The sequence below is a fragment of the Lynx rufus genome, unplaced genomic scaffold (genome assembly GCF_022079265.1).
Source record: "Lynx rufus isolate CCGP_SWC_20201006 ecotype Redwood Valley unplaced genomic scaffold, mLynRuf1.p SCAF_5, whole genome shotgun sequence".
Lineage (NCBI taxonomy): Eukaryota > Metazoa > Chordata > Mammalia > Carnivora > Felidae > Lynx > Lynx rufus.
The window spans coordinates 103,656,800-103,669,293 of NW_025814867.1; the positions used below are offsets into that span (position 1 = coordinate 103,656,800).

General features: G+C 39.2%; 1 protein-coding gene across 1 annotated transcript in view; it reads left to right on the forward strand.

Annotated features, from left to right (window-relative positions):
• The window catches only part of MYH15 (myosin heavy chain 15), a 152,650-nt gene that overhangs the window by 86,635 nt on the left and 53,521 nt on the right, over nt 1-12,494 (forward strand). Inside the window, exons 29-31 of the mRNA XM_047100446.1 lie at nt 3,178-3,304; nt 7,814-7,932; nt 10,772-10,968. Coding sequence (XP_046956402.1) covers nt 3,178-3,304; nt 7,814-7,932; nt 10,772-10,968 — 443 coding nt within the window. The remainder of the gene's footprint in view (nt 1-3,177; nt 3,305-7,813; nt 7,933-10,771; nt 10,969-12,494) is intronic.

The window sequence follows — 12,494 nt, forward strand, 5'->3', positions numbered from 1 at the left end:
CGCCAGGAATGCCAATACTCAGTGGTACAGTGGAAACTGAAGCATTTTCAAAAAGCATATTATGCTGACAGAGAAGCCCAGGGAAATTTAGAAGTTATAGTCAATCTCACAATTATCTTGATTATTTTGAATTCCCATTGGTTCCTGCATTTCTGGGAGACAGCATTTTTAGGCAGCATTTTAAGAATCAGCTGTAAGATGAATGTACATTATTCCATTAACCTTTTCTTTCCTAGTATCAAAATTAATGCCTATATTTATGCATTCTTTTGAAGGTACAACCATTTGAATGATATACCCTGTAAAGGCTACCTTTAGATAAATAATTTCATTGTCTTTTGCAGATCCTGCTTATAAAAATACATTGTAAGTAGAAAACGCTATGCCAATGGTTAACATGGCCCATCAATACCTACCATTTGAAGCTATGCCTCAGAGCGCATGCCTTTTCTGTCTGTCCAGGTGGCTGCATGCTCTGCAGATATGCACAGCCCAGCTGGGCTTTACTACACAGGAGTCTCTTAAAAACTGGGGATTCTCTGGCTCCTTTGCTAGCCATTTCCACACACCATTGACTAAGTTGTCTTATAGAGCTCTGTGTTCTTTCACCCTCAGCAAACAGATGCATAGCATAGAATATTCAGGGCCATAAACAGAAGTGCTATTTCTCACACCTGGATGTCTTCTTCCTGGCCCAGTTAATGGGTCATTTATTATTGGAGACAACATAAAATAAAGATGGTTTACATAGTTACCATATTTTTATCCTGTTTCCTCTGGCACTCAGGACTCATAACAATATGAGCCAACTGGATGTCAATGTAACATTCCCTTTGTTATTACTACTTCATATAACAGATACTTAGGAGTCTAGTTTTGGCTTTTTTTTTTTTTTTGCCTCTGTACAGGCAGTTATCAGTTCAAATCTTAATTCTAATACTCACTAGCTCTGTGAATTTGGACAAGATGTTTAGCCTTTCTGATTCTGTCTTCTCGTTTATAGAAAAGAGTCAATCTGAACTTTTAAGGGATATTTTGTTGAAAAAAATCAGTGTGCCAACTTTGTAAAATTGCTTTTAGGAGTGAGAGCAAACCTATTCAACATATGAAATATAAGTAGACATTTCCGACCATCTAAAGACTGTTACATTTATCAATACTACAGCCTTTTTAAAGTAGTAAGTGGAGAGTATGGATAACTGAATGTGCCTGACATTTAACATCAGTGCTCTATCCTACGTGATGCTGATGGCATTGTATGAGAAGCTGGTCATTGAATCTCTGCCAAGTTTGGTTGCATACTCACCAGCAAGCCTGGGTGTGCTATGGAACATCTTTGAGCTTGAACTACATGACATTCCTTATAAGCCTCCGAATGGGCATGCACCTGATTTGGCTCTTCACTGGTTTCCTAATCAGTGGATAATATCTTCACCAAGCTAAAAAATAAATTTGGGGGTTGGGGATTATAAGGAAAGCTTGAATGTGACCTCTAAGTAAACTTTAGTGGGCATGTTGGCCAATCTCTCACTAAGGCAGTAATTTGATTGTCTTAGACATATGTTAAGTACCTATTTTGTGTCCAGCACCACACACTGCCTTGGGAATATAAGAAGATGTAATCTAGTAGTTTTTCACTGGGGGTTTAGAATAGCCACTAGTGTAAGCTTGAAGAGAACAATCTTCAACACAGAGTTGGCTCTAGCTGGAAGTCTCCAAGGTTTTTGTAGATTCAGGAGTTTCCTAGAGGACTAAACCTGACATCTTAAAAATGTTCCTCATCTTTGGCCATTGCTACGTCATACAAATTATGTTAATATTCAGAATATTAGGCTTACCACCAGATTTCACATGTGTCACCATTTTCTTGGAATGCCATTGGTGTGATCCCTTCTTTGTTGTCTTAATTCTTCCTTTTCCATAGAACTCATTGTAAAAACAAAGATCTCACGGGACTGTTGTATTGAACGAGATTTAATACATGTAAAGAGCAAAACACAAAAACAGCTACCTATGGAACTATGGATCTCTAGAACCACCAATGTCCTTTCTGACCATATTAATAGCAAGGATGCAAATTAAAGCTAGGTAAAGGGACACAACCATTATACATCTGACAGTTCTTGGTCCTATTTTAGAATCTTGAGTCTCAAAGTCCTATCATTCTCTTTCAGAGTGTGGCAAAAATCTGATGGTTAGGTTGGTTATTTAAATAGGTGGAGGTACAACGGCCAAATGGCATATCCCTTTCTCCAAGCACAAAATACCCATTCTGAGAAGCTGGAGTTTAGAATTGAGTGTTAACCCAACAGGGTTACCTTGAGCCTTCAGCCTTAGTGATCCAGAGGGTGCGGTTGCTTTGACAGTTCAAACTTCTATTAAGCCATTGCAGCTCAGATCTACCTACTTTCTCCTCTACTGCTTAGTCAGCGCTTTGGATTTCTTTCCTGCTTCCCCTGTTCCCTCCCTCTCCTTTGCATGTTCCCAGTTGTTTATTGAACTTCTTGTATGTACTACATACTATTCTAGGCACTTGGGGGGGGGGCTCTCTGTGATCCAACAGAATCTCTATTCTCATGAAGCCTATTCTAGTGGGAGAGAAAGATAGTTAAATATATAACATAATGTCAGAAAGTGGCTGTGTACTTCATCAGTGTTTGATATGTTTCCTTCTCCAAAAGAGCAAAGAATTCTAGAGAGGGTCCCAATACCCAGGGAATTTGGTTTCTCCATGACACCTACAGCCTAAGAAGTTTGGGCTCCTTAAAGTACCAGACATTAAGTTTACTGTGTGTGATGAAATTAGAAGATACAGTTTTCCAAATGTTAGCTGTGGTCTTCAGAGCAGAAGAGAGCACAAGGGTCCCAGGAACCACCCTTTCCCTTTCTTTTTTTTTAAATTTTTATTTATTTTTGAGATAGAGAGAGACAGAGCATGAACGGGGGAGGGTCAGAGAGAGGGAGACACAGAATCTGAAACAGGCTCCAGTCTCTGAGCTGTCAGCACAGATCCCGACGCAGGGCTCAAACTCAGGGACCCGGAGATCATGACCTGAGCCAAAGTCGGCCGCTTAACCGACTGAGCCACCCAGGTGCCCCATACCATTTCCCTTTCTTATGCAGCTAATTCAGCAGGAACTCCATGAGCCATGTTCAACTCTTCATTCTCAACCCTAGGCTAACTCTGAGAAGCTCTGTAGTCTGTATGAAGAGCGCTTGAATGAAGCAAATGTGAAACTAGATGAAGTGAGTCAGTTGGCAAATGACCTAAAAGCACAGAAGACAAAGCTACGGAGTGAGAATGGTAAGTAAATGTGCTGCTTCATTTGTGAGCCAGCCTCGGTCCCAGCAGCCTGGTGGAGGGACTCCTGAGATGATGAATCAGTTACTGAAACTGAGTGAGTATTTAAAGATTCTAGGGGAGGAATGCAGTCTCTGGGTTAACCTTGTCCACGGACATGCTCTTGTCTGGTAAAGGTCCCCCCCCCTCCCCCGTGCTGCTTTGGGAGGCTCCACCCAGCTCTCCTTCGGGAAGGAGAAAAGCACTATGCAGTTGGAGGAAGCAACTCTCAAGATCAAAAGATGACAGGGGCTGTCCACACAGCCTGTAAGGTGTGACTTTTTATAGCGTCAACCTCATTGAAACAGACATTTTTTCTAGTTTTCAATAATAAACCCATACTTTTTTTTATACTTAGTAAAAGCTATAGTCTATGCAATAGCCTACAAAGGCCACATAATTGGACCCCTCATTATCTCTCTGACCTCTTCTACTACTTTCCCTTTCTCCCATTCTGCCTTGGCTGAGTTTTTAACACACCAGGCACACTCGTGTCCTAGGGTCTTGCTCTAGCCTCTTCCTCTGCCCAGAATACTCTGTTAATTCTCCAGAGACTTGAAGATGAAGGTTAATCAAACAGATATCTGAGGACGTCAGGATAGGCCTTGTTGAGAAGGCAACATTTGAGTGCTCTCAACCACTCTCTGCTTCTTTTTTTAGAGTATTTAATACCTTCAAACAAACGACATACTTGACATGATAAATGTGCTTATTTGTCTGTCTCCATCTGTGAGAATGTAAGCTTCATGTAAGCTTTGTTTTATTCACTGATATATGTCAGTCATCTAGAATAATGCCTGCCACTTATTGGTGCTGCACAAACACTTGATAAATAAAAAGTAGAAAAATGTACCAAGGTTTACTCTGTACTTTCAGCTACTATTGATAGTTTTTTGTGTTTCATGGTTTTTTCCCCCCAATCTTTTACATTGTGGCAATTTTTTTTTGTTTTTTTTCTTTTTTTCAATTTTCACAAGGTTTTTTTTTTGTATCGTTCATACTTAGTCATTTATAATGGCTACTTCTAACCCGTCAAGTAGAGGGACTATAGTTTACTTAACCTTGCCTCGGAACTTGACTTGTTTCTCTGCTGTGAACAGCATGTGACTAGCTGTTTCTCTGTAATTAGAATTATTTTTAGGAATATATTTCCAGAGTTCAAATTCCTAGGTCAATGAAAACAAACAATATTCTTGCCCAGAGGCACATACTTAACAAAAAGAATAAAGACCATTTGGACTGTATCACATCCTTCTGCTAGTGGACACCTGTTTCTAGATAGTAAATCTAGAATTAAAGCTAAATTATAATGGGCTGGCAAAACTATAAACCTAGAAGCCCAGAAGATAGTGTTTTTGATTCTAGCAGGGACACTGACAAGGATTCTTATAGTGGGAGCAGTGTATATGACACTTAGCCTTGTTATAAAATCCCCAAGTTGCTCTCTGCTATTTAGGACATAGTCTGTGGACTCTACAGTCCAGTGACAAGACTGGAGAATACTTATATGTCTGGCCCTAAATGATGTGCTGTATAAAATTGTTGTGATAGGCACTGCCTACCTCCCCCTAGGTTATTGGCATTAATTTTCTACTCACTTTTTTGATGAGGAAATTACTAGGTAAGTGAGTGGAGTGAAAGTGGGTGTGAAGCGATAATTCGGCTCAGGATGAAGGACCTTTTTTTTCCTTCCTTTAATTCTTATTTTCACCTTTTGGCTTTGTGTGAATTAAATTTTAAGTACATACCTATCCAAACCTCCTTTCCCCTCACTGGGTCTATGCTCTAGATTTTTTGTTGCTTTTTTGCCATTACCCACTAGTCTCATGCCCTGCCCTGTCAACATATCAAACTCCGCTTTTAAAGCCAGTCAGTGGTAAATGTGATCAATTAAGCCATGTGAAGTGGGTATGTGTTCTATAAGATACGTGGTATATTAGTCTCAACCCCCTAGTAGATTGGCATTTCTTCAGGCTCCTTTTCAATATGATGTTGTCACCCAGAGATTTTCGGTTTGGTCCACAGAACACCAGCAATCATCAAGACCCTTGAAGGGGGCTTATGAGGTTAAAATGATTGCCTTTTCTTTTTTAGTTCTTTTGACATTTATATTGATGCTGCAAAAGCAGTGACAATTAAAACTACTTGAGCCTCATCAAGACACTCATCAAGACAGTGGTACCACACTGTACTATTAATCATTATATTCAGTGATACATACAGTTGTTTTGGGGGGGAGTCAGTTTTAGGTAAGAATGTCCTTAATAAAGCAATAAAAATCAATCTTATTACATCCTGACCCCAAGTATATATCTTTTTAATATTCTCTCTGATAACAAAAGAAGTATGCTTAAAGCACTTCCATTTTGTTTTTTTTAAAGAAGTTTTAAAAATTTTAATTCCAGTACAGTTAACATAGTGTTATGTTAGTTTCAGCTGTATAATATAGTGATTGAACAATTCTATACATTTCTCAGTGTTCCTCACAATGTGTGCTCTGAATTCCCTTCACCTTGTTCACCCATCACCGCCTTACCCCTCTGAAGTATGATGTGTGATTAAGTTCTGTGTTGAGCTAGCAGGTGTTTTCAGGGAGTATCTTATTTATTTGAAAGGACAAACTATGTTCTGACTTAAATATTTGGCAGATATTTTCTCAAAAATGAACAAAGCGAGCCTGTCGCTTCAAAGAAAACAACTGATATTATTTGTTGCCAATAATAAAATTGGAGTTTTAGGCAAAAATCAGATTCTGAAAGCCTGTATATGCCATCATGAGCTTGATGTTCTCAATTCTCAAAGACTTTTCTGATAAGATCACTAGTGATGTTAACAAACATGCTTTTTTAAATATCGTATAAGGGAATGTGTCAACATTTTGAAGATCTGCATAATTCAGTGAACACATATTTTTCAAATCACCACTGCATGATGTTATACAATCATTTGTGGGTGAAAGATCCATTCAAAGTTTAAAATGGACTCATAAAGTTTCATGTAACAGAGTGACACATTGCAACTAATCCTTGAGAAATTTCTATTTGTTGAGTTTTGGTGTTGTATCAAATAATAGTCACAATTATCTGAAAAGACAATGAAAAATTTTTTTAAAAATGAAAAGACTGAAGACTGTAAAATATATCTCCCTTCTCCATCTCCCTTTTCCAGGCTGGATTTTCTTCATATACTTCAATAAAACCCGTGTATTACAATAGATTGACTTCAGAGGCAAATATGAAAATCTAGTTTTTATTAAGGCAGATATTTTTAAAAATGTAAAATAATGTCATTTTTATCACTAACTTTTCTGTGGTTTTGGAAAACCACAGAAAAATATTTTTTTCTTTAAAAAATTGTTGTTTATGTTAACATATTAACACATCACTAAGATTTTTATTATTATTTGAAAATGAATTAATACATATTTAAGTTTTTTCTTTTAATTTCAAAGACACCAACTATTAAAAATAAAATCCATGTAAACAAAATCTCTTTGGGGTACCTAATAAATTCTAAGCATATAGAGTGTTCCTGAGACCAAAAAGGTTGAGAATTGCTACTTTAGCCCAAATAGATGCTTCCTTAGGATGCTGAGAGGTTTAGAACTTGTTTATAGCAAGAGATATGGGGGTCATAAATATTTGGGGCTTTTAGTGTTACTATGGGAGCAACTGCCTCTGCCCATGATTGGCTCAGCATCTGGTACTGTTGCTAATCACCAAGGCATTTCTGTCTTATCATCAGTCTATCTATTAGAGAGGGTAGACTACAGTATAATGGAATCCCCCCCCCACCGTGGTCATAGCCTCTACTATTTAATGACTATTTCTAATATTTATTTAGCAATTAGTCTACAAAACACATTCATACTCATTTAATTTCCATTAACAATTTTTTATTGTCCTCATTTTAGAAGTGAGGCAAAGAAGTTGTAATTATCTAGAAATTATATAGCCAGAAATTGGTAGTGCCACATGAAATGAACAAGGGAGCATAGCCTAAAAGAATGTGTTCTTCAGGGTTAAAAGCTTAATTTGAATCTACCTTCACCAACTACTGTCTGTGCATGTTTGTGTCTCCATCGTATTCAAGTAAGTCTCCCTGGTTTCCCTTCTGTAATGTGGGTAATAAAGTACCGAAATAATCAAGGAGTTACGAGAATTTAACTAGATAGTAGTACCTAATGCATAGAATATTCTCAATATATGGTAGCCAATATTACCTGTTATTGACTCAGACTCACGGCAGCAATTAGATACTCTAAAAATCAGTTCTTTATCAGGGCTCTTTTGTGCGTCCTGGAATGGAACATTGCTATGGTGCTGCTGATAACCGAACTCTCAGACCTTTTTAAGTATTATAAATATGTTGTAGGAGTCATTGTGGTTGCCCTTCAAGTGAACGAGTTAAGTGAGGAGATAGTGGATGAGGAGGAAGGCCATGATTAACTTACTTTGTGAAATCTTTCTATAGGAGAGCTCCTAAGGAGGGTGGAAGAAAAGGAGGCTCTGATAAACCAACTTTCCAGGGAGAAGAGCAGCCTCACTCGACAGATAGAAGAACTAAAAAGGCAACTGGAAGAGGAGTCCAAAGTAATGCATCTATTATTTCTCACCAGTAGCTTGACTGTATGTGTAAAAAAATACTAGTGCTTGATGGGGCAGTTTCAATATCTTCCCATACAAAAGAAGAGAGGAAAGTGCCTCAGAAGTTGTGGGAAAAAGAACATGGTGGACCTTGTATGTGCTGGGAAGGGCCTTGATCACTGAAGGATCTTCCTCAGTGATTCAAATTACTTGTCTAGTTTGTCAGATTTAGAGCAAGCAAACTGTGTATTTCCATTTTGCATTATTACTTGAACAGTAAGTCAGCAAGGCTCTTTATGGATCTTTGATTCTGAATTGCACCAAGAGGTTAAATTAAATAAAGGACCAGAATGAAATAAATGAGGCTGACTTAGTTCAATATTACTTTTAAGTTGTCAATAAATTATACATAGTGGTCATTTCTTCCTAAGAGGATATATAACATTGCTAGCAGGTGACCCCAGTGAAAGTGGCTCTTTAAGGTGAAAGCCTATGAGAGAGAAATTCTTTGAGCTCTGGTTATTTCAAGTTAATTCTTCATTCATATTCAAGGCACCTTGTTGCTAACACCCCAAAGTGCCTCGCTTATTAGTAATCTCACTGCAAAGGCATCTACTCTGAGGTGAAGGTCATTGAGACTATAGACTTCTATTCTTAAATATTTTATTTTATTCCCTCCACTCTCCTTGTTTTCTATATTATATATACATTTTTATTTTTTATATGTTTTTTTATTTTGAGAGAGAGAGAGAGAGGGAGCACACACGCTCAGGTGAGTGAGTGGGGGAGGGGCAGAGAGGGAGAGAGAGAATCCCAAGCAGGCTCCATGTCATCAGTGCAGAGCCCAACGCAGGGTTCGAACTCACGAACCATGAGATCATAACCTGACCCCAAATCAAGAGTTGGTTGCTTAACCTACTGAGCCACCCAGACACCCTAATATATGTACATTTTTAAATGACCACCATGGTTTGTACATCAGACATTCTGCTAGATACTTCACTCGTGTTATTTCAATCTTCGTGTAAGTCCTATGAAACCGGTAGACTTATATCTTTTTATATGAAGAAACCAAGGTTCTGAGAAGAAAAATAACATGCCCAAGGTCATACAGCTAGTAGTAGACAGTAAAGGAATTGACGCAGGTAGTGAGATGATTTAATTTATATTTTGGAAGATCTCTGGCTGACTTCCCAGTGGCTTCCAGCTGGCCTATGAGGCCCCTTTGCATTGGTTCCAGCTTCCTCCTGTGACCTCGCGTCATACATCTGCTTCTCTCATTTCCTCCCCTCCAGCCGCCCAGGCTGCCTCTCTGCCTCTTAAACAAACCACCATTATTCCTGCCGTAGGACTTTCTTAGCTGCTGTTTCCACTGTGTACAGGTCCATCCTCAAGGGCTTTGGGCAATGATGAGAAGAAGCCAAACATTCTACATTGTGTCACTCTGTTTTAGTTTCTTTCTGCTGTCAGCATTTTTTTTAAAAATTAATTTGTTTATATGTTTGTTTTGTGTATCCACTCACTCCTTTATGGTTCCATAGGGGAAAGACTTTGTCTGCATCTCACTCATTTCCGTAAACACTAATATCTTGAACAGGTGCTCAATAAATATATAAGAGGTAGGCAATTTAAAGCCAATTTTATTGGATTTCAAAACCTCTGTCCTTCTCAGGGTCGATGTGTATTGTTGCTCCTCCTTCCCTTCCCTCTGGCTGAGGCTGCCTTTAACTAAGCCTTTGCTCTCAGAGCTGCTTCCACCTGAGAAGATGCTTTTTTTTCTAATGTGCAGAAAGGACCCTTGAGGACTGGCAGAGACTCCGTTAGACTAGGTTCTTTCCACTCGACTAGATTATCTCTTGGGAATGATGCCTCTAGGTTAACTAGACCACTATATAAATGGCAGAAATTTTCACTAAACTGAGTTCTGCTGTCCAAAAAGTATGGTAGTCACTACGGCACTACTGGTGGCTATCTAAATTAAAATTTACATTAATTAAAATTAAAATTCAATTTTGACCACACATTGTACCAAGCACATTTTGAGTGCTTAATAGCCACATGTGGCTATGGTTACCATATTGGATGGTACACATATAAAGTGTTTTCATCACTACAGAAAGTTCTATTGGAGGGGCACCTGGGTGACTCCGTCGGCTGAATGTCTGACCCTTGATGTTGGCTCAGGTCATGATCTCAGGGTTGTGGGATTGAGCCCCACGTGGAGCTCCATGGAGCCTGCATGAGATTCTCTCCCTCTCTCCGTCTGCCCCTCTCCTCCACTCACTCTCTCTCTTTCTATTTAAGATTTTTTTTAAAAAGTTCCATTGGGTAGTGCTGTTTTAAAATGATGAGATAGTTTTCAGAGATTTACATGTGAAAGAAAAGATTTTGTTTTTTCATTAGTGAATATAAAGCTGGACCAAATCTCAGTGATCCTTTTTAGTCTAAATAACATCTGAACCTTATATAGGGCTAAATATAAATCTTATTGCCTAAATGGTAGGGAATATTCTTACTACCTTTGCCTCCCCCACTATTTCCTGAACTCCAGGGCTGCCTATTGCTGAAGCCCACATAGTCAGGCAGGCATTTCCCTAAATAGAACTCTCTTCCCTGTTATACCGGCAGCAATTAGATACTCTATCCTTTCTTGTCCCCAATTCTTTCCCTGGTATTATCTTACTAGGTTCAGGTTCAGCTTGCATTTGTGACAGGTTGTTATTAACCTTATCTAAAAAAAAAAAAAAAATGATGTCACCTCCAAGCATTTCGTTGTTAATGGTAGTGATGCCTTTTCTTTTCTTTCTTTCTTTTTTTTTTTTTAACGTGTGTTGTGTCCTTTAAGTCACAGAGTGCCCTGGCCCAGGCCCTGCAGTCAGCCAAGCATGACCGTGACCTTCTCCAAGAGCAATACGAGGAAGAACAAGAGGCCAAGGCTGAGCTGCTCCGGGCTCTATCCAAAGGCAATGCTGAAATGGTGCAGTGGAGGATGAAGTATGCAGATGACACCACTCAGAGAACTGAAGACTTGGAGGAAGCCAAGTGAGTAGAGCCAGATGCACCTGAACCTGGAGGCAGTTACACAGCAGGGGATGGGGGTAGTGACTGTGTCTTAAAGACCTCATGTATACACTTAACAACTCCTTACCAAGTGTGTGAATAAGCCCGAGACCGGAGCTGAAACAGCCACTGCTGGCAAGGAACACGTGCTCCAGTGAGGCTACAAACTAAAAATCATAATACAAAGTAGGAAAGACTATAAAGAGATCCTGGTGAAAGAAAGGAGGCTCTTTCTAGGGCCCAAGGCAAGTCTTCATAGAAGATGTGACTTTGAGCTATGGTTTGAAAATGGGCTAGCACTTGAAATCCTAGACTTCATTTGGAACATCAAAATAATCGAGTCCGTGTGTGTACACGTCTCCATACATTCAAGTCATTATGTCTCTGGTCTACAACCTGTAGACTACAAAGTGGTCTGTGAAGATGGACAGGGATGGCTGGAAACATATCAGGATCTGTCGTCATGCCTTAAGGGACAAACGTTTCTTTGAAAAGAAATCACCCTCAGACCACCTCTAAGGTTAGAATGTCGGTTTTATAGCCAACACTACATAAAGGTGTTAGAAGTCCTTCTCAGAAACTACAGGAGCTTGGGGCCTAGATGAATCAAGACTTGGTACCGGGGTGTAGAACTGAAACATTTTGCTCAGAGGTCAAAGGACCGTGTAAATTTGAGAGAAAGTGTCAAACCAACCCCAGCTTTATAGTCATTAAAGGTTTACTCAAAAGAATGTGTCTCTGGCTTGGTAGCTTAGCAAAAATTCGGAGCAGATCATTACAGTTCTCTTTAGTTTCAACCAAAAATATTGTTTTTCAGTTCTTTACCTAAATATTTGAGAGACGTGGCTGGGCACTTGCTTAACAGTCGCCGTGTCCTGTCCCTAAAGGGGTATCAAGTAATCTGTCTCTGAAGCCACAGTAACTTAAAAAGGGCTTTGGGATGACAGGTACTAAAAATATCTGCCGTACATGTTTGAAAAACTCTGCACCACAGAAAAGTGGGGCTTTGAACTGAAATGGCTCCTCATACCTGAAATATGGCATTTGCTTCTAAAGTAAGATTTTTTTTCCTTCGGTGATGGAAAATTTCTGGTGCAAGTGCCTAGCAGTCACAGTGTTTGAAGGTTTTCTTGGGAGGGGCAGAAAAGAGGGAAAGTATATAGACCACATATAACCGTGTGATTTTGTTGAGCTAACAAATCGTTGTCCTGCAGCACATGACAACTAAAGAGAAATAATGGACAATGTGGTAATATCCGAATCCCTCTTCTGCTTTAAACTTAGTTGAATATCAAACAAATAAAACGTTGTCTATATTATGTTTTCTTTCTAAATCACCCCAGGGAGGCAGAGGTACAAAAAAACCCCTCTAGGATTCCGCCCCCCCCCCTTTTTTTAATTGGCAAGTTCAGGGTCCACCTGCTTTGATTTCCAGTCTTGTCTTCACAGCATGACTGTGTCTAGCTGAATCAAGCTCATCTGAGACCCAGTTGACTACTTCCAAATCC